This window comes from Myripristis murdjan, chromosome 17 (assembly GCF_902150065.1).
Source record: "Myripristis murdjan chromosome 17, fMyrMur1.1, whole genome shotgun sequence".
NCBI classification, from domain to species: domain Eukaryota; kingdom Metazoa; phylum Chordata; class Actinopteri; order Holocentriformes; family Holocentridae; genus Myripristis; species Myripristis murdjan.
Genome location: NC_043996.1, coordinates 23533001 through 23557257, shown reverse-complemented (window position 1 = coordinate 23557257; position 24257 = coordinate 23533001). Strand labels below are relative to the sequence as shown.

The 24257-nt window shown below is 41.7% G+C and overlaps 5 protein-coding genes across 8 annotated transcripts; 4 read left to right on the top strand and 1 right to left on the bottom strand.

The window, feature by feature from the left end:
- Positions 1-1973: 1973 nt before the first annotated feature.
- orc2 (origin recognition complex, subunit 2) lies at positions 1974-8872 on the top strand. Its single transcript, XM_030074693.1, has 17 exons — positions 1974-2107; positions 2874-2945; positions 3050-3205; positions 3949-4035; positions 4140-4229; positions 4329-4360; positions 5027-5084; positions 5166-5374; positions 5462-5560; positions 5656-5765; positions 6076-6208; positions 6560-6656; positions 6776-6922; positions 7184-7355; positions 7943-8004; positions 8121-8239; positions 8335-8872. The coding sequence occupies exons 2-17, from the start codon at positions 2876-2878 to the stop codon at positions 8416-8418; spliced, it is 1725 nt and encodes a 574-aa protein (XP_029930553.1). The 5' UTR covers positions 1974-2107; positions 2874-2875; the 3' UTR covers positions 8419-8872.
- On the bottom strand, positions 8868-12026 carry cfap410 (cilia and flagella associated protein 410). Its single transcript, XM_030074694.1, has 7 exons — positions 11770-12026; positions 11621-11639; positions 11492-11538; positions 11133-11362; positions 10352-10502; positions 10167-10266; positions 8868-9732 (listed from the first exon to the last, which is right to left on the bottom strand). Exons 1-7 carry the CDS (start codon positions 11844-11846, stop codon positions 9568-9570), a joined length of 789 nt encoding a protein of 262 aa, XP_029930554.1. The 5' UTR covers positions 11847-12026; the 3' UTR covers positions 8868-9567.
- Positions 12027-12154: 128 nt separating this feature from the next.
- On the top strand, positions 12155-14740 carry rpl37a (ribosomal protein L37a). Its single transcript, XM_030074695.1, has 4 exons — positions 12155-12297; positions 13178-13306; positions 13491-13573; positions 14579-14740. The coding sequence occupies exons 1-4, from the start codon at positions 12295-12297 to the stop codon at positions 14640-14642; spliced, it is 279 nt and encodes a 92-aa protein (XP_029930555.1). The 5' UTR covers positions 12155-12294; the 3' UTR covers positions 14643-14740.
- Positions 14741-17010: 2270 nt separating this feature from the next.
- Positions 17011-21108, top strand: pecr (peroxisomal trans-2-enoyl-CoA reductase). The gene is made up of 8 exons (XM_030073584.1): positions 17011-17163; positions 18144-18277; positions 18358-18523; positions 19311-19392; positions 19507-19603; positions 19927-20037; positions 20509-20620; positions 20732-21108. Exons 1-8 carry the CDS (start codon positions 17052-17054, stop codon positions 20812-20814), a joined length of 897 nt encoding a protein of 298 aa, XP_029929444.1. The 5' UTR covers positions 17011-17051; the 3' UTR covers positions 20815-21108.
- Positions 21109-21857: 749 nt separating this feature from the next.
- ndufb3 (NADH:ubiquinone oxidoreductase subunit B3) lies at positions 21858-23794 on the top strand. 4 transcript variants are annotated; one of them, XM_030074656.1, is made up of 3 exons: positions 21858-21992; positions 22480-22608; positions 23560-23794. In XM_030074656.1, the coding sequence occupies exons 2-3, from the start codon at positions 22481-22483 to the stop codon at positions 23708-23710; spliced, it is 279 nt and encodes a 92-aa protein (XP_029930516.1). In that variant the 5' UTR covers positions 21858-21992; position 22480; the 3' UTR covers positions 23711-23794. The 4 variants fall into 4 exon arrangements, with proteins under 4 accessions (XP_029930516.1, XP_029930519.1, XP_029930517.1 ...); XM_030074659.1 differs by lacking the exon at positions 21858-21992 and adding an exon at positions 21999-22082; XM_030074657.1 differs by lacking the exon at positions 21858-21992 and adding an exon at positions 22012-22157.
- Positions 23795-24257: the final 463 nt, after the last annotated feature.

Genomic DNA, 24257 nt, shown 5'->3' with positions numbered 1-24257 from the left:
CGCCACCAAGTGTGTCAGAATATCAAATCAAATCAAATCAAATCAAATCAAATCAAGCTTTATTGTCATTAAGCTACACATACAGCAGTAGTGCACACAAAATGAGATAGAGTTTTTCACTTAGGATCCCCGACTGATGGTAAAGTCAGCAGTTTAAAAGTCTAACAGCTTTCTGGAGGAAGCTGTTGCTCATTCTAGCGGTTTTGCTTTTCACCGTTTGCCTGATGGAAGCAGCTCAAAGTATTTGTGGAGCGGGTGAGAGGGTCTCTGACAGTGTTCAGTGCTCTACTCCTGCAGGGATGGCATGTTTCCATGGAGCCATGTCTCCGCAAAAGCAAGCACACAGCAGTCTCTCTCCTGCGGGTGTCTCTTAGCAAGCGTAGCTCGTCCAGCTTGTTGTCGAGGGAGCGAACATTAGAGAGCAAGAGCCACGGTCCTGCTGGTCTGGAGGGGTTAGCCTATAGCCTTTAGCCTGTAGCCTTTAGCCTTTAGCCTGTAGCCTGTAGCCTGTAGCCTGTAGCCTGTAGCCTGTAGCCTGTAGCCTGTAGCCTAGCGTGGATCCCGGCTCTCTTCCCCCTCATTTGTTTACGTTTGCACCGCTTGCGCTCCCTCCTCTCCCTGGTGACAGCCGGTGTAGACGCAGGTAAAATCCCGTGCTGGCGTAGTGTGTCCACATCAAAGCAGAGAGCCTCAGTTCTTGCAGCATGCTTTACCTGATGTTTAGTAAAGTCTCTCGGCTGTAGGTTATGCAACCTGAGCGTCTGGGTTAAGCAAAACAGTTAAAAACTTTCACTCTAGAATATGTTTACTTGCTCTGCATCAATTGATTATCTGAAGTCGATCTGTCTTGGCTTGCTGTGCCGGGTAACCAATCAGGTGTTAGGATCCGCCCACTGACTTTGATGGGTGAGTTTGACAGATAAAATTAATTCATGAAGCACTGCAACACCGGTCCATGAAATAATTAAATAAATAATGAAATAATTATATATATGTTTTTACATTAAATGAACTGGTATTTTAATGAATTAATGACACATTTAATGACACATTTATTTATTTAATGAAACATTTATTTATTTAATGACATATTTATTTATTTAATGACACATTTATTTATTTAATTCCCATTTTAATTAATTAATGACACTTTTAAGTATTTATTTAAAGATGTATTTATTTATTTCATTCTGTCCCTTTTAGTCCTCCATACACACACACACACACACACACACACACATACATAGGTAAGTATTTTGTTTCCATTTTTTTTTTTTCAAGAAAATATTTAGGCACATCTTGATGTAATATAGCGGCAAGTGTAAAAACAAATCAGATCATATCATACAGTCATAGAAAGCATTAGCATCCCTCTTTAGGATGTGTCTATAAGATGTGTCTTTAAGAATTAAGAATTTGATAGTATGAAAAGAAATATTTTAATTGTTTTGATTTATATAAAAGGCGACGACAAAACACTCCAGTAAATACTTTTTCTTTTTCTTTTTTTTTTCTTTTTTTAAAATAAATCTTTATTAAACAAACCATGGCCATTACAAAACACAGACTGGACACTAATCAACTTTGTTGTTTTAAACGAATATATAATAAGGAAAAAGGAAAAGGGAAAAAGACAGACAAAACAAAACAAAACAAAACAAAACAAAAAAAAAAACTTAAGAAGTCTAACTAGAAATTAATATATGTATTTTCCCATGAATGTCCAAGGTTTGTTTGGTCTTTATACATTTAAGGGTATTTTTAAAATTACTTAACTCAAAAAAATGTTAAAGCTTAATAAATTTACACCGGTGAATAAAATGTGTATCTCGATACTGCAAATGTTGTACAACATTTCTCTTTTTTTTTTTTTAGTCCAAATCAAATAAATAACCAGACTGAGGAGCGGCTTTCACGAGATGCATCTTGGGAAATGATGTTTTTCCGGATAGCCCGCTCTGATTGGCCAGTATGTGACCTTTCACTTGTCACGTGGTTTAAAGACTTGTCAGGATGGCGCGGAATCTGTCACACCGCTCACAGGTGTAGCGCTCAGTTTTATACCACTTTTATTTATGTTTTCCTCGGGCGATACTAACATTTTCAGGTAAGTTATTGTTTGTGGTCTTACTTAGCGTCATTTGGCTGGTCAACTTTGCTTTCTGACGTTCAAGTTTACCGGGTTTTTAACATGTTTTTGCTGCCTGTCCACCGTCACTAGTTGCGCTTTGCATGAATGACTCTGTCGTTGCTAATATCAATATTACAGTTTAGTGTTTGTTTATTGTCAAAACAAAACTAAACAAACAAACAAACAAACACAAAAAGTTCATGGCAGCCTGGTAGCAGTGATTGAGAGGCTACCAAGACATCCCACTTAAATAGAAATACTGTCACTTTAATGATATTTAACTTTAGAGGAAATAATAGCACGGGTGTTGAAGTGCACTTAACTAAAATAAAAGTAGCAGGTCTCAAATTTGCTCCGATTAAAAGTCATTTAGTTAGTTTTTTTTTTTTTTTTTTTTTTTAAAGAAAGTGAACCTATGATGTTTGCCATAAAAATGTGGAAATCATGGGAATTTCACAATAAAGTGCAGAAAACAAAGGAAAGCCAGATAACTGTTAAACTGGATGTGATTTGAAATGTGAAGTGCAACACACAAAGCAAAGATATACCAAAGTAAAAGTAAAATTACTGTCTGGAAGAAGAAGAAAAAAAGGACAAGTGCACACAAAAAAAACCCCCAATTCAATCTTATTTTCATGAGTAAATGTAATTAGTTACTTCCTCTCTTGCTGGATTTTTGTTAGACCTGTTAGTTCATGCTGATTTTTGTAACACTGTTTTTTTTGTTTGTTTGTTTTTGTAGTTATGAGTGTGTTGCAGGTGAAGTTTGTTGGGGACGGAGATGTGGTGGAGCACATCGTGGACAAACAGGACGGTACGTAGAGACACCCCGTCACCCAGCTGCTCCCAGCATGCCGTGCGTCCTCCTGGCTGTCTGGCCTCTCCGTCACCTCTGTGTGTTGACTCTTGTGTGTCCAGGTGTCCCAGGCAGCAGGGGCGCCGTCCAGAAGATGGTGAAATTTAAGAGCTCAGCCGGCCGACGAGTCAGAGAGGATGACGAAGATGACCTTGACGAAGATGAACTTCTTGATGAGCAAAATTATGTCCAAGCACTGGGAACAGACAACACACTCGGTGAGCGAGACACAGCCTGACACTGCTCATTTACATTTACCTCTGAATTTATAAGACACTTGTTTTCTATTACAGTTTTTTTTCAGCCTCTTGTTATTAGTGGTGGACTGATGATTTTTCAATGACTGATGCCGATATTTAGAGAGCAGGGTGGCCCATATATAATGCCTTATCATGTTTTTTTTTTGTCGTTGTTGTTGTTGTTTGTTTTTTTCATCTGATAAAATACTACAATTTAGTAAAAACAAATGAGACACAAAACTGCTGAAGTTAAATGGACATTTACCAACCACTATTATTGTCTTGTTTATCTCTGTTTGCTTCAGTAGATCTGCACTCTGACTCTGCAGTACACTTAATTTAAATTTAAGAAATGTGTTAACTAGATAAATTCCTATAGGTAATCAAAAGCTAAACTGTTTAACAAAAATACAAAAAGCAACAAGTTGTGAATGAAAAATTAATCAAACTTATATTGGTCTTAGATTGAAAACTCAGATATCGGCCTGATTTAATCGGTCTATCTCTGCTTTTTATCCATAATCATGTGATCCTGTTTTGATCCCTGTAGTGAAACAATATATAACATCAATGCAGGGGCTCCAAACTACAGCTAAATAAAACAAAATACCTTGTTGCTACACTTACATTTACCTTTATTATCAGTAAAATTAACACTGTGGCTGCAGAAAAACGACGTGTTTGAACTGAAGCTCTGAAATAATCAGTTGTTGTCTTTACAGACGGCGAGGAGAGTGTGTCTGCGGTGGCAGGAGCCTCCGTTTTTACCTTCCAGAAAATCAAACGCGCCCACAGCATGGCCCAGACAGGTGAGACACTCTGGACACAACATATATAAACACAAGCTGTAACCGGTGTGTCGCCGCAACAGATTTATCACACACACTCCTCTCGCTTCTGTTTGTGTCTGCAGCGAGTGAGCTGGCACGGACTCCCGGGAAAAACGTGACCTTTAGCGTGACCCCTGAGCTCGAGCCCTCCACTCCCACCCGGACAGGCCGCGGTGAGTCCTGCACACACCCGCTGCCTTTCTGCTTCCATCATATCTCATTTCTGTTAACAGGTAAATCTCTTCTTCCTCTCTTTCTCCTTCTCTCTTCAGGCCATGGAAGTGAAAGCAGGACACCACAGAGGGTGAGACACGAGAACAAATTTGTTTTCTTTTTCTCAAATACCCTGCAGACCCATTGACCTGTTAAGATTATATTACCTTTTTAAGGGAAAAAAAATCATACATTGATTTATTTTGTTTTATTCTAACATTATTTCTATAAATATTTAATGTCCATGTAATGTAAAGTGCCTATGCATGCCATTACAGTTCATTGGTTCAACTGTTATATAGGATTTGCCACTAGCAGTAGTCTGTTTTTATTTAGTCTATATCATATAATTCTTTTTTTTTTATGGCCCAGTATCATGTTACAATATAAAAGCTAAACTTCTAAATTAAATTTCTATTGCATTGCACAATTTCAGATTTTCATTTTTTCAGAGGTGATGAATAAAAGACAGACATTAATGTATTTTCTTGTGTCAAAACAACTAGACCTTTTTTTTTTTTTTTTTTTTTTTTTTTTTTTTACTTCAAGTGGCATAGGTATTTGTACTTAATGAATTGAGCACATGGTCCCACAGCTTTGGGTGGGTGTGCAGGTTGTCGGGATGCTGGGAACAGAAAATATTTCTTAGGGCCAGAAATATCACAGTGTTGTCGTTGGAAGCCCAGTTTTCTGTTGTGCCAGAGTTGCTGTCTTTTTTTTTGGAGTGTAACCTCTGCTGCCTCCTGGTGTGTGACAGGGCAAGAAAGTGCAGTTTGTCTCCACAACGCCACACAGGCTCAGGAAGAGAATGACAAGTGAGTTAACAAGCAACAATGAACGTAGCTTCTCTCACTGGGCATGTTACACCATTATCTAATGCTGCTGGATGCTTTCAGCCCCCAGCCTCCGGTCAGACAGCGACAGTGAGCTGTCACCCTCAGACTCTGAGGAAGAAGAGGAGGAAAATGAGGAGGAGGGGCAGACAGTCAAGAAGGAGGACAAGGAAAACACAAAACACCTCAGAACTCCCAGTAAAAGCCAGTCCTCAGCGCTCTACAAAACTCCTGCCAAGAAGAGCAAGAACGCCCCAGAACCCCTCAACCAGGTGTGTGCCGTTGATCAAACTTAATCATTAAAAAGAATCAATAATCCTGCAGCCCTCGTGTTAAAACCGCTTTTTTCTCCTTTCTAGCCGAGTCTGGTCGAGGAGTATTTTGAGGCCCATGGCAGTTCAAAGGTCTTGACGTCAGACCGCACCCTGGAGCGTTTACACACTCCTAAACTCGACAGGGTCAGTATGCGAGGCGATGCATGTCGTAAACCGTTTTTTTAGTGCATTCTTGCGTCCTCGTCTTGCTGAGACACATTCTCACTTCGTGCTCACAGGAGACGTTGTTCCGGCTTTTAGAGGGAAAGTCATCCGGCTACTCATCGGAGATCCAGCAGCTCCACAGCAAACACCAGAGACACTTCAGCAAATGGATGCTGCAGTTACAGTGAGTGTGGCTGCGCTCACCACTTTGAGTATTTATTCACTCCTTTATTTATGGTTTATTTGATAGGGACTGCTACAGTGTACATAGAGAAAATGAGAACAGCTATCCAGTATCATAATGTTGATCACAGATACTAATCAGATTTTGTGAAGATAAGAGATTAAAACAGTAAATAAAGAAAAATAACATGCATTTGCAGAGTCTATTAGATGAAGTGAAAGTGTGTCTGTGTCTGTGTGTCTGTGTGTCTGTGTCTGTGTGTGTGTGTGTCTGTGTCTGTGTGTGTGTGTGTCTGTGTGTGTGTGTGTAGGTTGGGCTTCAGCGTGCTCGTCTACGGCTTGGGCAGCAAAAAGGCTCTGCTGGAGGACTTCCGAGTGTCTCACTTGTCTCAAGAAATCCACCTGGTGGTCAATGGATTCTTCCCTTCCATCACCCTCAAATCCGTCAGTACACACACACACACACACATACACACACACATACACCATTTGAATGATCAAGTCAGTGTTTCCTTTAAACTCATTTGGCAGCCGTGGACCAACAAAAACACAACCAGAGAAAGATAAGGTCCAGCATTTACAACTAGTGCCTCTTAAAACTCTTCGAAAACTAATAATGCTTTTAGTGGCACAGCTTGCAAACGACAGTGCAGCCAAAAGCAAAATGACACACCTCCGGCGCCGCTATGAAAAAAATGTTACAGGGGAAACACGAGAGCAAGTATTGATGGACGTGGAAATATATTTAATAGGTTTTAACACATTTAACGATCGATGTGTTTGCTCTTGCTTCAGATCTTGAATGCTCTGACGTCCGAGGTTCTAGATCACCAGGGAACTTTCCGGACGCCGTCAGACCAAATCCAGTACATCACCCAAACCCTCAAAGACAGTGAGTGTGTGTGTGTCTGTGCACTGTGGATGTTTGTGTGTGTTGTTGTAAGATAAGAAGTATGTGGGGTTGTAAGCTGTGTCTGCAGCTGAAACGTTTGGTTGTGTCTCCCCCCTCAGACCCTGATCTGCACGTTTACCTGTTAATCCATAACATTGACGGGCCGATGCTCAGAGGAGAGAAGACCCAGAGTGCACTGGGGCAGCTGGCATCCCTTCCCAACCTGCACTTGGTGGCTTCCATTGACCACATCAATGCTCCGCTGGGTGAGGGGTTGGGTGTTTTGTTTTGTTTTGTTGAATTGCGTAGCGACCTAGTAGCTGCCTTACCAAGCCGACTTTTTGTCCGTTTCTTGTTTCCTTGCTTCAGCACCAGTGATAGCAAATATCTTTTTATATTTTTTAATATTTATGGTACAATATACAGTTACCCCCTGTTCTATTTCATAAACTCTAACCCACTGGGACCCGGTTGTTTGTGTGTGGACTTCTGTAAACAAAATGCTGAACTGGCTGTGTGTTCCTCAGTGTGGGACCAGTGTAAGCAGAGCCAGTTTAACTGGCTGTGGTGGGAGTGTGTGACCTTCCAGCGCTACGCAGAGGAGACGTCGTACGAAAACTCCCTCCTGGTGCAGCAGACGGGGGCTCTCGCTCTGTCTTCCCTCACACACGTTCTGCGCAGCTTGACGACCAACGCAAGGTACCACACACACCAGAACCCGGCTGATATATTAATTGGCCAGTTGTGACCTGATCCATCAGCTCATCACAGATATATGACAGTATACAGTGTAAATGTTGGCCAAAATAAACACACATTGCAGTAACCATCACTTTTCAGGGCCAGCACCAGTTAATAGGAAACTGACTGAGCTGATATTTCCTACTAATGATTATTCACAGTAAATGGAAAAACCTCAGTGTTACAAGAAAAATAAGACAAAACTGCACGTTAATGAACATGTTTAACAAGATAACTCATCAAATATACAGCATTTGATTTAAATCAATGTATCATTTTTCAATATGAATGAATTTCCCAGCAAGGTTTAACTTGGACACAGGAGAGAGCACATCTATATCAGGAGAGGATTTTACTTTTCCATATCAGCACCTACAACCGATATGATAATATGGAAAAGAACGAATATTTCAACCAGTCATCAGCCCCAACCAATAACTACCCTATCATGAACACACACACACACACACACACCTTCAAATAGAAAAAACATCAAAGCTATGAGTTATTTGCGTGCCTCACGGCTGTTTCCTGTCTCTCTGCAGAGGGATTTTCAAACTGCTGGTTCAGTTTCAGCTCGAAAACAAGGACAACCCTTCATACACAGGTACACATACAAAACTCCAAAATGCTGTGTAGATGGTTGTTTGTTTGTTTTTTTTGTTTTTTTGCTATGATTTTGATTTTTATATCCCTGCACGTGTGTGACTGTGTGTGCTGCAGGGTTGTCGTTCCAAGACTTCTACCAGCGCTGTCGAGAGGCGTTCTTGGTGAACTCTGACCTCACGCTGAGGACGCAGCTCACAGAGTTCAGGGACCACAAACTGATCCGCACACGCAAGGTGGAAACATTTCACATTCACGTTGTTGTGCAGTTTTTTTTTTTTTTTTTGTCGTTTTGGTCTCCACTGACTGTTGTGTCCATGATTCTCTCCAGGGTGCAGACGGAGTAGAGTACCTGATGGTTCCCGTGGAAACGAGCACATTGATGGATTTCCTGGAGAAGGAGGAGGGCGACTGAGAGCAGAGGACATTAGACCGCCCAGAAACTTCCAACAGAGTTTTCAGTCCTGGTCCTCACGACACAGAGCTGCTGGTTTTCATTCTTGCTGTGTAATCAGGGACTGATTCACACCTGAGAGCCCAGGTGACTTCCAGTTAACTTCCTGTCAGGACAGAAAACCAGCAGCGCTCCGGGACCAGGATGGAGAACCACTGTTCATGCCGACTTACAGCCTTCAGGCATAATGTAGCGAGGTGACTTTGCCCATCAGATTGATAATCTGGTTGGATTTGTCACTTACACAAAAGATCATGCACACCAAGCTTTTGTACACACATGAACATGAACATACATTTTGAAACATATCACTGGTAAAGTGGCTCTATGGCACCCACATGGCACAATGTGACATTTACACCTCGTATGACCATGTCTGTGAACAAAATTCACATTAAAAACTTTATGTATTGCAGTTTTTGTTCTTTATTTACACAAATAGGTACAATGTCTTATTTACATTTTAGCAAAACATACATTCTTGTGCTCTGAAAAGGCAGGCAGGCAGGCAGACATGCTGCTATAAAAAAAAGCAAGCCAAGGAAATGATTTACTGTCCTCCACATCTACAATTAATGGACCAACCAAAGGAATGACGTGTCACTCAAACAACAGAAACATGCATGTTGCAATTAGGGCTGAGCGATGCAGACAAAATCAAATAGCACAATATTTTTGACCAAATACCTCATCGATATTGTGACAATATTGTGGGCATGACTATTAGTGCTTTCACAAAATATCTACACAGTGAGTTTTTTTTTTTTATTCCTATAGAGTAACTAAATGGACAAAAGAAAATAATAGAAAAGCTAGGTAAGTTAGGAAGTCAGGTAATTAAGAAATATACTTTACTGTAGTGCAGCTTGTGAAACCAGGAAAAGACAACACAAATGTCATATCACAATATTACAATATCCAAAATCCGAGACAATATCTAGTGTCGTACCACAATATCGACATAATGCGCAGCCCTAATTGCAATGAGGGAGAAAAGGGGTTAAATTACCAGGTTGCTGATCCCTGCTCTGTTGACAGCTAAGGTGCAGTGTTAGTGTGGAAGAGGGGAGCTGATTCAAGTTTGGCCTTTAGTGCGTCTCGTGAAATGGATTAGAGCTGGACGTCAGCAGTTTTCTGTGTCTGCAGCGAGTCTGTCAGCGTCTCGGAGTGAAGTGTGTATGTCTGCAGTCTGTTCTGGGCGGCCGTGTGCACAACGTGAAGCTCCTCCTCATCCAGATCCCTCAGCAACAGCAGCACCGCCTCGAGAGTGTGAGACTGAAAATACAAAAGGAGTTATGAGTAGGGTGAAAAAATGATGAAAATACAGTCCTCCTTTACTGCAATGTAGGAGTTTGCTCATAAACACAATACAAATACAACATGTCCTTAAAAAGTCTTAAATTGTATCAATATTAGTCCTTAAAGGGCAATTTAATAGTCAAATTTTAAATGATGAGGTCTTAGTTTCAATATAAAAATGTAGTCTAATTGCATTTATCCATCCATAGTTTTAAAGATTAGTGAATTTATTCTGCATCACAGTGAACATTTCTGATGTTCTGACACTACAGCATCGCTTATCTGAATAAGAGAAAGATGATTTGTTCAAAAATCAGTCTCAAAGTTTTGTTAAAATGTGCCTTCCAAAGGTCTCGAAAAGCATTCATTCAGCTCCCTGATGGCTGTAGAATATTTTGAGTGTAAGCTACCTTTTTGACCACTGTTTTGGTTTCTCTGGCTGACGGAGAGGACAGAGAGGGGAACTTGTCTCTGGAAAGAGGCTTCATGCCCAGCTGCTCCCTGATTTTACTACAAAGGCAGAAGAGAAGGTTTTTAATAGAAGTGTTGTAGATAAAACTCTCCCTCCTTCCGAGTGTTTTGTGTGGCAGCTCACTTGGTCTCCTCCATGTTGTAGTTGAGCGGGTCGTTCTCGGTCTCTGCGTCGGTCAGCCCGTTGGAGGACACCTGGGTCTGGACGGGGGTGGGAGGGGTGGTGACCTCTTCCCCCTCCACGAGAGCGAGGGTGACCTCCTCCTCTGTGACGACTGAACACACACAAACACTTCACTCCAGTGTAGGGCTGAGCCACACATTGTTATCATCTCATTATCTAGACATGAACATGCCTGATATTAATACCTCAGAAGGCAAAGATATGGACGATGTCAAATCTAGGGTTTGGGTTAGCCTAAGACACTGATTGGTTTGTTCTGATCAAGAAAATATTTTATAAAGTAACTGCATTTTCTACGTCCAGTTGGTATTACACTGTTTTCTAAAAAATGCTCAATCTTCACTGTTGCTTCACTTGAGATATGCTGAAGCATCGCGTCGAAACAGAGGTTGCAGCAAAAGTTTAGTTTAATGCAGCCTAAGAGAGTGATCGGTCCTGTTTTAATCAAAAATATATATATGTTTTTGTAAAGTAAGTGCATCCTTTTGGTATTATTATGCTGTTTTTAGAAGAATGCTTGAATAAATGTGAACACATAGTCATATTGTGTATTGCAGATATCTGGCATAAATATCGAGGTATGAAATTTTGTCCATATCGTGCAGCTGTACCCCAGTGCAGTGTCGGTGTCCATCACTTTTCACAGATGTGGTTCAGTTAAAGTATAAAATAAAAACCACCAAAACCACTGGGGCTCCATGTATGGGGTTTTAAGACTCACCTTGGTTGTCCAGTTTCTGTAGGCGGGGCAGGCAGCGGAGCACGGTCATCCGGTACTGGTTGGAGTCACTTCCACAACAGGGGTTCTCGGCCAACCAGAGCACCTTGAGGCGGGTGAGCGGGCGCAGGTGAGAGAGCTCTGAGAGGGAGGGGATCATGTTCCTCCTCAGGTAGAGCTCACACAGAGACAGACAGCCGGCCAGGGGAGACAGGGAGCAGATGCTGTTCACACTGAGCAGGGACAGGAAGCAGGAAAAGACACCACAGGCTTTATTTAATACACTGCATGAGTGATGGTGTGTGTGTGTGTGTGTGTGTGTGTGTGTGTGTGTGTGTGTGTTGGGGTGTACACATACTAACCTGAGTGTCAGCACCTCAATGTTGGGTATTTGAGAGAAGATACAAATCTGGAGGGAGTAAAAAGTAACAGGTAAAACTTAAAGCTGATCTAATCATGTCTAATAATATTGAATATGCCTGGATACTCACATCAGTTAGGTTGCATCCCCTGCAAACAAACAAACAAACAAACAAACAAACAAATAAAATGCATGTCATAAGAGGGGAAAACAAGCCACGAAGCTGCTTCTAACATCATGCAAATCCAGGTTTGACAGTGACTGAAGAGTCTAACTTACCAGCAGTTAAGTTTCTTCACGCTGTCCAGGTCAGAGGCCTTCGCTTTAGCCAGCACCAGTTTCCGTGTTAGCTTCATGTTGTCTCGCGTCGTTTTGTCGCCTGAAGTTAATATTTTAGATAAATTATATCCTTACAGCCGAGGGTTCATGTCCGAGGCAGCATTAACATGCACTCAGTCCGGATAAACACTGCAGCCCGCAGACGCTAGCAGAGATATGACCATGTCCGCGGCGGGACTGCGCATGCGCATACCCCCTAAAGCGTCCATAGTTACCCCTGTTAACGCGACTCCTGACGCTTTTATAGGAAACTTGATTAGATTATTTTGGATAGCAGTGACTAATATTTATGCTAAACCCATGGGTGTTAATTAAAGCATAAACCAAAGATTGTGTGCATGTATTTGTTGTTTTTGACGAACAAGATCCTAAAACTCAAAGTCCCATAATGCAGCGTAACGAACAGGGTAAATCGCGCATGCGCGCTTGCCTCTCCCTCTTTGGACCTGCGTCTCCACTGATACGATGGTGAGCGGAGAATGTCCCCTTCCAAATCCGTGTTAATCTAACAAATATACAGATTAAAACGACATGTTCACATATCGGAGGGCTTCGTGGTGTCCTTACACATCAGAGCCGAGCCTCATTTGTGTTGGTTTTGTGATTGTCCAGATGAGAAAAACGATGTTTTCAAATCCCGTAGGAACAGCAATGGCTGCCTGCAGTGCTGTTAGCTTACCAAGCCCCCGTTTCAGTGAAGGCCGGTTTGCTTAGGTTTCTGATAACTGGAAAACCAAGTTAACATAGAGCAGCCGCGTGTGTAGAGCTGAGCAGCTTCATGCATCAGCCAGTTTTATGGCTTTATGTGGTTTATCGTATTTTTAAACCTGGTGCCTGCTGCCGGCTAGTATAGCCTGCTAGCTTAGCATAGAGGAAGCTTATAGCATATAAGATTGATGACGGGAGGTTACTTTTTCAAAATATAAAATTTATCCTCCGGTGTCGACACAAACTCTGCAAACGACATTGCCAGTCAACGCCTGTTAATTTTTTTTTTGTGTTATTGTGTATTGGCAGCACTGCCTAATAGAGGAAAAACTCAGTTGGATTATAAGTCAGTAATACTTATTAATTGGGGAATACCAAACCAGGATTTGAAAGTTAGTCATAACTTTTGAAAAGCTTATCCTGAGTGGCAGTAACATGAATCTGTAAAGTAAAGGTTGAATGTTTTGTGTAGGATAATGATCCAGCCATCCCTTGTGATGATTGTCAAAGAGGATATTCAGTGACACTTTTCAAGTTATCTGGCTTAACTTGCTGATCCTGCTCAATGGAATATCCTGCAGGATAGATAAGCTAATGTCCCACACCTGTGAGTGTTTAATACTGTCTCGTTTATTCCCAGGCCAAGCGCACCAAGAAGGTGGGGATCGTCGGTAAATACGGCACGCGTTATGGCGCGTCGCTCAGGAAGATGGTGAAGAAGATTGAGATCAGCCAGCATGCTAAATACACCTGCTCCTTCTGCGGCAAGGTAAGGAGACAGCCAGGCGTTGCTGAATATTGACTGATTGGACCGTCAAGGAATGCTGTAGAGAAATTACATTGAGCACAAGTGAAGGGAGTGCAAGAGTCTCTTGGAGCAGAAGTGAAGATCTTGCTGTACAAACTGAATGTGCAGAGCAGCTGTTAATGATGCAGTGTGTGTGTGATTGCAGACAAAGATGAAGCGGAGGGCTGTGGGTATCTGGCACTGCGGGTCCTGCATGAAGACCGTGGCTGGAGGAGCCTGGACTTACAAGTAGGTTTCTCTTTGCTCGCTGTGATTCTTGCATTCTTGATCCAGGTCTACCCATCTGACAATGGATTCCAGACATCTAAGCTTTTTTTCGTGTGTCTACTAAAACTCTTCTCAAAGTCCTTCTTTGATGGAAAGCTTAAAGCATAATGTGATACAAGTGGGAAGGTCTGGTTTTACCGATCAGCAGATGAGCTTTGTCACAATTGATATTGTTTATAATAGTGTGTCACACTTTGATCTCCCCTAGCCTGTCCAAATCGTGCTGTGACAGAAGACTGGTCATGCTTAGTTTAAGTAAAACCAGAGGAATAGCTCCAGTTCATCTGGAAATTACATTTTAACTTTTGTTGATTCTGGTTTTCAACATAAACTGGGTAAAACGGGAACCAATCAAGGCTTTAATCTCGTTAATCATCAAACTGCTTCATATAACCTGCATTGACTTGGTAGATGCGTCAGGTGTGATCAGCAGCACAAACCAGGAAAACTAGCATCAGAATCACAAATACCTTATTTACCCGGGTCATTAATCGGGTCAGTTGCTCAAATTCATTGCAATTTAACATTTAGTTGTGCTTTAAATGCTTCACAAACACAAACCATTCTTCTCTGTATGTATGTTGTTGGGTTCAATGAAAAATTAGCTTTATTTTGTTTATGATAGCAGCCATCATACAACATTTTCCACTTGAAACACAGTTAACGACCTTTCACCGCCCTTGTGCAAATTGAGCAGCTACAGATATATAATGTGGAAACAACACTGTTTATCTTTAAAAAAAAAAAAAAAACATTGTTCCATAACTCTATTATTTTTTATTTATTTTTTTAAGTTTGAAGCATCCTTGTGTTTAAATACACAACTCTAAAATATCATCAATTGAGTTGTTTAAGGGTGGAGTTTCCAGTGCTTAGTTTTAGATTTAAATAACTTCAGTGTCAGGCTAGAGTGAAGTTGTAATGATATTCTGCACATTCATTTTGCTTTTTTCCTCTCTTTTGCAGCACAACTTCCGCTGTCACAGTCAAGTCCGCTATCAGGAGACTGAGGGAGCTGAAGGACCAGTAAACCAGTGCAAAAGTCACTGGCGGAATTGGGACTTTTTCTATAGTTTAACCAATCTGGACAAAGCCTCAACATCCTAAAATAAATCAGTCTGGAGTGGATTCCTGTGTTTGTGTCTTTGTACATCTGTTTTTATCATGAGCGTAGAAATCAACATGTGTGTGCCTGTAACAACAGGAAGCCGTCTCGCCTTCGCTGCAAGAGGACGATCATTTCCAGAAGTGATTTCAGTGAAACTTGAGTTAAAAATGTGTCCTGTGGTCATGAGTTCTCCCAATAATGTTTGATGTGACAGTGATGCAGGGCAAAGGAAATGCGTGTCTTATTTTTAACCATTTTTATATTGAGTGCTGTCTGTATGTTGTCCTGTAGTTATTTATCACCTTGTTTTCAAGCGAGGAACAAAATCCAACATGCTGAGTGATGTGTTAATCGCTGCAGTGACTGAAATGCCAGAAAATAGCTCTTTCTTACCTGCTGGCTTACAAACAGTTGTTGTAGACAGCACTTAAATTCAAACACAATCAGGCAATGAAATCTTCATCAATTTAGATAACAGCAACTCAAATTTGGTTGTGATGTCTGCTGTCTGGTTTTATTCCAATGTCCTACATTTCCTTGCGTTTAAGTGGCAGTAAATCATTTTTCAATTAATTTGGATGCATAATCAGCACCGACTGAAGCGTCAGGAGTTTGTTGTGTCTTATTCGGTCCTTCAGGCCCAAACTGCTGCCAGGAGCTGCTGAGTTGATGTGCCCCTGAGCAAATCATATGACCCCTACTGGGTGCAGGGCGCTGTTATGACGTTAATCTACCAGAGGGGGGCGCAAGTGAGAAGAGGATCTGTGCCCCTTCACAGTTTATATACAGTGTGACGTAATGTGGGGGGCGGGGCTTAGCTGGAGGCAAAACATCTCAAACGCGCTAACATGTCAATGCGGATTAGCATGTTTTAACGGAGTGTTTATGCTAAAATGGACGAGGAAAACGACAATTTTAGTGGATATGTGAGTACACTCGCCTGCTGACTGAATGAATGAGGAAGTTAAATACCGTGTGTGGCTGAAAGGTGGACACAGGTTAGTTTCATGGAGTCTGTTACTGCGGTAACTGACCGAGAGCTTAAGTTACCTCCCTCTGTGAAACAGGCTGGAGTTACCCCTCTTTCTCTGCTTTGAGTTACCTCCCTCTGAGAAACAGAAAACTCATGCTGCGTTCCAGGCCACCCGTAACTGGTGATTTACCGGTTAAAAGAGTTTCCCTCATTTCAGGATTAACAGACTCAGAGTTTTCACTAATAGTCCAGTAATTTTAGGCCAGAATTGGGGTCAACCTAGGACAAATTGCAAGAGAAGCAAAGTCAACTGATTTTGTATCCTCAGTTTGTCCTGAGTGAGGGAAAAAAGTCCCAAGGAATCCCATTGGTGGAAAGTTTTGAAAATCACCTATTTATGACCACATATTACCAAAAAACACTGTTTTTAACACACAGGGGAAAGGGGTTCAAAATTTTACTTTCAGATATCACTATAAAAATTCACAAGTTGATTACACACACAAAGACAAGAAAAAAAAGTCAATTACAAGTTCTTTGAATTATTCTGTTTACACATGCATATCACACATTATCTGATTTGATATGCGCTAATAAGGAATATAAGGAATAAATGCCAGAAGAGACATTTAAACAGTAAATTAAAAGGTTACTATATATATAGTAACCTTGAATTAAAAGGTTACTATATAACAGTGAATTAAAAGGTTACTATACATATAGTAACCTTTTAATTCACTGTTTAAATATCTATCATAAATATGTTGGTTATAACGTATCAAAAGTCCTAAGAAATCCCAGTGGTGGAAAGTATTGAAAAATGCTGAAATAGGTGATGTCCCAATTTCCCATTGACACCCATGTTAAAACAATGATTTATGTAAACTAGGCAAAAAGTTCTGCACCGCTTGTTCAGTCTATAATTTCTCCCCTTTATTTATACCCAATAGTGTTGTATCCTATACCGTTGTAAAGCCTGATTCGTCCTCTTTCCAATGAGATACAACTTGTATCTCATACAGTTTTTTTTTTTTTTTTTTTTTTTTTTTGACAAAATCTCCCTGCAATATTTTTTCAGTTGATAATTTCTCCCATTTAACAATACCGATTGGTGTTGTCTTTTATACTGTTAGGAAGCCTGATTAGTCCCCTTTTCAATGAGAAATAAATTGTAAGGATTGTCAATCGATTGGTATGACCAACATGGCTAAACATGTCCCCTCACCCCCCTTTTGAGGGAAGCAAAATCCTATTCCATGTGTTTTCAGTTGACGTAGGCCATGAAGAGGTCTAGTGGGTTTGTTGGTGAACTTCACACCGAGATCCACCAGGGGGCGCAGCGGACTGAAGACGCAAACATGGCGGCTTCCAGTGTTTTCAGATCGGGTCTCTTTACCCACAAAGTTGCGATAGTGACGGGAGGGGGGACCGGCATCGGCAAAGCGATCTCTGCAGAGCTGCTGGAGCTCGGTGAGTCAGGAGGTTTTTTAATCTCAGCGAGTCTGAAGAATAAAGTGGAGAAATAACAGCAGCGGAGCCGAGTGAACTTTACCCCAGACTAGAAACTGACTCCATACAAATTCAAGCCTCAACCCAGTTTGCCTAGAAATGATCTTTACCTCTGTGTGCTGATTTAAAATCAGGACTACAGATGAGTCATCTGGGTAAAGCAAGCTTTGGCATTCACTGTGGCTGCAAATTTAGTATTTTTTGTATCTTCATAATGGAGAGATAAGGCAGCAATGTTAAAAACTAAAAATAAAGGCACACAAAATGAGCAGCCAGGATCAGTGTGCACTTGGATACTTGGACACCTTTAATATTCATTTAGTCCAGGTTTTGTCATTCATTAGTCCTTTCTCCTCTTGCTCCCAGGAATTATCAGTATGTTAAATATATTCATGTTAATGTTTTGCTGGCATTTACTAGATGCAGGAGTTTTGGGTTTAGTGAAGATAGGGACACGCCGGAGGACTTTGTCTTCGTTTGCAAAGCCCTCAAGGTTTCCTGAGAGTCTTAAGGAAAACACAGGAGAGACTCATGCAGTGCAACACCCGGCCACACAACTTCAGCTTTCTAGGACTCTCCAGACAGTGAGAAAAAGCCACCGCTCATCAGTAAGCAATATGCTTAGAAAAGGTGCTGGAGCTGAACTTAAGGATAAAGAAGATAACAAAACAGCAACCGCACACTATGCACAGTGTTTTAGTGTGCGGTTGCTGTTTTGTTATCTTCTTAGGACTCTCCAGACAAAATCAAACATGTTTCATTTTGTCACAAGTCATCAGGACGAGCTGTGATGTGTAAATTATCCCTACTTGTCAAATGTGATGGCCTGTAGCACAGAACCAACTGTTTTGACCTTTTTGACCTCTTGAAATGGCTCCATGCTCATGTCATTTTAATCAGTTTTGCCACACACATGTTGTTAACCCGTGTTGTGGCTTTAGGCTGCAATGTGGTGATCGCCAGCAGAAAACCCGAGAGGCTGGAGGCAGCGGCTCAGGAGCTCCAGCAGAAAATCCCCCCGTCCAGCCCTGCATCCGTCACTCCCATCTCGTGCAACATCCGCAGCGAGGACGAGGTACGCCTGCACACGCCGTCAAACTCTGAAAGTGCAACTGCATGCACGCATTTCCGTCTAAGCTGCGATTTGCACGGCAGGTGAGGGCACTGGTGTTGTCGGTGCTGAGGCGGTACGGGAGGGTCGACTTCCTGGTGAACAACGGAGGAGGGCAGTTCAGCAGCCCGGTGGAGCACATGTCCTCCAAAGGCTGGAAGGCTGTGATCGACACCAACCTGACTGGGACCTTCCACTGCTGCAAGGAAGGTAAGAGACAGGAGAGAGAGAGAGACAGACTGTGGATTGGACCAGTTAGTCCAGTAAGTTTAGGCCAAACTTGGGGTCAACCTAGGACAAATTGCAGGAGAAGTAAACTCAACTTATTTTGTATCCTCAGTATATCCTGAGTGAGGGGGAAAAATCACCTGTATATCACCTGTATATGACCACATAATACCAAAAAACACCCTTTTTAGCACACAGGGGAAAGAGGTTCAAAATTTCACTTTCAGATATCACCATAAAAATTCACAAGTTGATTACACACACAAAGACAAGAAAAAAAGTCAATTACAAGTTCTTTGAATTATTCTGTTTACACATGCATATCACACATTATCTGATTTGATATGCGCTAATAAGGAATATAAGGAATAAATGCCAGAAAAGATATTTAAAAAACTGAATTAAAAGGTTACTATATATATATAATAACCTTGAATTAAAAGGTTACTATATAACAGTGAATTGAAAGGTTACTATATAACAGTGAATTAAAAGGTTACTATATAACAGTGAATTGAAAGGTTACTATATGACAGTGAATTAAAAGGCCATTTTTTGGTATTATATGGTCATATGTAGGTGATTTTCAAAACTTTCCACCAATGGGATTCCTTGGGACTTTTTTCCCTCACTCAGGACAAACTGAGGATACAAAATCAGTTGAGTTTGCTTCTCTTGCAATTTGTCCTGGGTTTTTTCATAAAATAACTGGACTAAGTGTGTGTTCAGAATCAGTAGAAGTGTGTGTGTTATTGCTCTGTCCACACAGTGTACACCGCATGGATGAAAGAGCACGGAGGCGCCATCGTCAACATCATCGCCGACATGTGGAAAGGCTTCCCAGGCATGGCGTAAGCAGCACACACACTTGCCACCGTTCACTTTGTGCTCAGCAGGAACTCTCTCACACACACACACACACACACACACACACACTGTCCATCTGATTGTCCCTAACCTGACAGGCACACCGGAGCAGCGAGAGCAGCAGTGGACAACTTGACCAAGAGTCTGGCCATCGAGTGGGCCCACTCAGGGGTCCGAGTCAATGCCGTCGCACCTGTAGGTACAGGGTGGACCAGGGCGGGGCGATATGGACAAAATCAAATATCACAACATTTCTGACCAAGTACTTTGACACTGATATTGTGTTGTGATGTGACAACCAAGCAGGTAGAGACAAATAACATCCAGAACAGACCACCAAGTTCAGAAAACAGCATCTCTTTTCTGTAATCCAGCTTTTAAAACCAGGATAAAATAGCACTCATGCTACAGCATGATATTTAAAATCCCAGATAATATCACAATATCAATATTGTATCGATATATATTGTCCAGTCCCTGGTTGGACGGCTTTGATTGTGTTCATTTTGTGGACGCAGGGCACTATTTTCTCCAAGACTGCGATGGAGAACTACAAGGAGTTTGGGCCGACGCTTTTTAAGATGTCTGTTCCCTTCAGCCCTGCAAAGAGACTGGGAGTACCAGAGGAGGTGTGTAACTGATGAGTAACACACACACACACATGCGAGCACACACACACACACTCAGACAACACCTCAGGGAATCCCACCTCTGATGCTGAAGGTAATTTGAACAAATACTTCAGGCGTTCGACCATGGTTAAAGCCCAGAGATATTTTATGAAGTGAGGAATAATTTTGGAAATGCCATCAAAATTGTCCGCAATATTTTTGTTTTTCCAGTCAGTCAAGTCTCAAGCTAATAGCCAGCGTAAAACACGGGACATTAAAATGAGCTATTCAGCCAAAAACATACAGACAAACACGGCACTGTGCCGTGGAAATCCTGGATTTTGATAAATAAAGAATATTTGGTAATATTTTGATTAGATGCTGTTTGTCTGTGGTGCTCCTCCAGTGTCATTGTAGTGTCTTTTCTCTCTCCATGTTGAATTGTCTGTGTGTGTGTGTGTGTGTGTGTGTGTGTGTGTGTGCGCTCAGATCTCCCCAGTGGTGTGTTTCCTGCTCTCTCCTGCTGCCTCATACATCTCAGGAGCCACCCTGAGGGTCGATGCAGGACAAAGTCTTTACCACGCCTTGTGGGAGATACCGAGTATGTACATTTTGTTAGCACACACACACACACACACACACACACACACACACACACACACACACACTATACTAATTGTTGGTCTCTGATTGTGTGTGTGTGTGTTTCCAGACCACAGCTCCTGGCCTGAGGCTCCAGAGGGGGAGAATATGGACGCTCTGAAGGAGCTGCTCAACCCCAACAGCAAACTCTAACATGCTTTTATGACTGATCAATACACACACACACACACACACACACACACACACACACACACACACACCACAGATTCACCACAGTGGCCTGACTGTGAGGGTGTTTGATTCATTATGTAAATAATTGTGCATAATTAAAGGATTATCAATGTGTGCGAATACTTTGTGGATGCTGATATTTACTAGATTGACATTTCTTGTATGCAAATCATTTGTGATTATCACCTGTGCCATGAACTGATTGAATTCTGCTTGACTTACACCTAAGTTCTTAATAAACAAACAATGAAAAAGCTGCTGACTTACATTATACATTTATGGATAAAGTGTGTGCATAATACAACAATAATACAACAATTAGTGACTGTTTAGGTTGGCATAGTTACATGCATACACTGTGGCCAACCAGAAACAGTGGAAAACATGTACTAATTCACTGTAGAGACCACAATATCAAGAGAAATCACCTTTTTCAGTCACCAAGGAAGGTGAAACATCACAACTTTTCATTTTCAATTTGACCCCAGCAGTTTAAACCTCCACAAAATTATTATAACTAATAAAGTGTCAGCCACTTTATGTTTCTTTGTTGACGACCTAAATAGCCCTTTAAATAAAACACAATCCCCCACCCCACTCCCACTTATACATCCAGTATTCCTATTACGTGACTATGGAAAAATATGCAAATCACCATAAAATCTCATGATGATTGGCCTAAAATTGGAAAGAAATATTAATTTTTGTTTTTTTTAATGGCTTTATATTATTTCTAAGTACATATTTTTGTTATTTATAACCAATGCGTTACAAAGTGTGTACAGGACATTGAAAACATATCATCATGTGAATTTCATGTTTACCCGGTAGTAAAAAAAAATGATGTTAATGATTTATTTAGAGACGTTAAACATTGAATGGGGTCAAATTGACCCAAAACATAATAGGAGGGTTAAAAAAAAAGAAACTAATTCGGCTAAAACAAAGTATTTTTCTGTTTTCCCTGCCTCATCTCTTGCGCCACACTTTAGTCCAGGTGGTGGCGGTAATGCGCCTCTAAGATGGTTTGCTCACTGACACCAAACACCAAAGAAGAAGGTTGCCATAGTTTTGCCGTACGGCGCAGCTACTTGTCGCAATTTTCCGTCTCGCCGCAGAGGTCACAACAAATCTCTCAGGTACAGTTTCTCCTTACCTGTAATCTTTACCACTGGACCTCCACTCACTCTTGGTAGACTCAACCCAGTGTTTGGTGTCGCTGCATCTCCGTAAATATCAGTTTGTGTGTGTGTCGATAAAGAATTGAGGATCCGTGGCTGAGAAAACTAGCAAGCTAACGCGAGGTTAGCAAACAAACGGCCAGGTGCACGAGCAGCTTTAACCAATCAGTCAATCAATCAATCAATCAATCAATCAGTAATTTATAGGTTTTGTCGTTGGGTTTCGTTACAGTTAATAATCAAAATGTAAGGTTAAGTGCTCGGCTCAGCCTGACGTTGTGTTTGCTTAAATACATTTGAGTTCAAAGCAGCGCAGGCTGTAACAGCAGCTTAGAAAACTACAGCGCAATATGGGGGTGTATCATGGGAAGGTTAATGTGTGTGTGTGTGTGTGTGTGTGTGTGTGTGTGTGTGTGTGTGTGTGTGTGTGTGGCTTTTTTTTCAGTATGGGGGGGGACCATGGCCACAGCAAGCCGAGCCTGCCGGACTACAAGCAGTGGAAGGTGGAGGGCACCCCGCTGGAGTTCACCCAGCAGAGACTGGCAACCCGAGGCCTCAAGGACCCCTGGCTACGGTCAGCAGCCTCTTTACCTCACTAACACGACTAACTAAAGCAAAACTACACCCTGGCTACGGTCAGCAGCCTCTTTATCTCACTAACATGACTAACTAACACAAAACTACACCCTGGCTACAGTCAGGAGCCTCTTTACTCCACTAACATGACTAACTAACACAAAACTACACCCCGGCTACAGTCAGCAGCCTCTTTATCTCACTAACATGACTAACTAAAGCAAAACTACACCCTGGCTATGGTCAGGAGCCTCTTTACTCCACTGACATGACTAAGGCCGCGTTCAGACTGCAGGCGAATCTGATTCAAATCAGGTTTCTTCTCAAATCCGATTTTTAGGGTTGACTGTCCACACTGTTTTTAGCAAGTGTCCAAATCGGATCTGACTCTGTTCAGACTGGGCCACATCATTGACCGATCTGACAGGTTGCTGTGGCAACGATGTTTGCGCGGAGGCGTCATTCAGCACGCATAGAGTGACGTCACGGACAGTCAAAACCGATCTGAGTGTTGGGAGCTGTTCAGACTCAGACGCATCTGTCCAAATGCGATCTGAAACTACCTCCCAAATGTGGTTTCGATCAGACTTGCAAAAGTCGGATTTCATGTGATTTGTGACTGTTCAGACTACAAAAGAGCCATCCAGTTTCAATCTGGATGAAGGTGAAGGCAACAGGGAGGGTTAAGATCTTTGGATCAAAATGGTTATTATATCGTTTACACTGTTATAATACTCTTGAAATCATCACCTGACAGAAGAGACCACGGATTATAGAAAGCATAGACAAATTCAAGTGGTTGTGTATTAATGTTTTGGCGCCTGGTCCATGAGTCACCCAGAGGCTTTACTTTAATTTGAGGTCAGTGTCATCCCTTCTCCATTCACTTGCATGTGCCTGATTCCTGACCTCTGCCCTCCCTCCCGTCCCGCCTCTTGTTTCCCTGCAGGAACGAGGCGTGGAGGTTCTCAGGCGGCTTCGCCCGGGCCATCACTCTGTCAGACGTGCTGCTCAAAGGATTCAAGTGGGGTTTTGCTGCCTTCACCGTCGCTTTGGCTGTCGAGTATGCCCTGTTCCCGCCCAAGAAGGGTGGCCATTAATGTCCCATGTTGTCTCCCACATTATAATGGATTATAATGAAATTCTGTATTTTCTGTTAAATAAATATTTCGTTTATTGTCTCACGGTAATGTCCTCTTTTTTTCTCAGCGCCATCAATAAGCTGTTGCTGTGTTTGTGGGCCTCTAACACATGGATTTTTTTTGGATTTTAAGGGGGTGGAGGGCATAAGGCAGATATATCTCATGGTGCACCCATATAACAGGTATAGTCATAAACATGCAAAATATGACATTACCATAATATTGTATTCAGACATGAAGTGCTATTCCATGCTGGTGTGCTCACCTAGTTAGACATGATGTGGGAAAAAAGAGATCAGTAACACAAAAACTACAGCTACAAATGGAAAAAGTACCAGCCAGTGAAAGTAGATATGTCACTAATTTGAACACAAACCAAGCAGCAATGAATCGTGAGCTTAATTTAAATAACAGTAATATATACATGCAGGGAGACAGGGAAATGCATTAAAAAACAATTAATGCAGACTTGTGACCAATGCACCAGTAATTTATGATGCAGAAA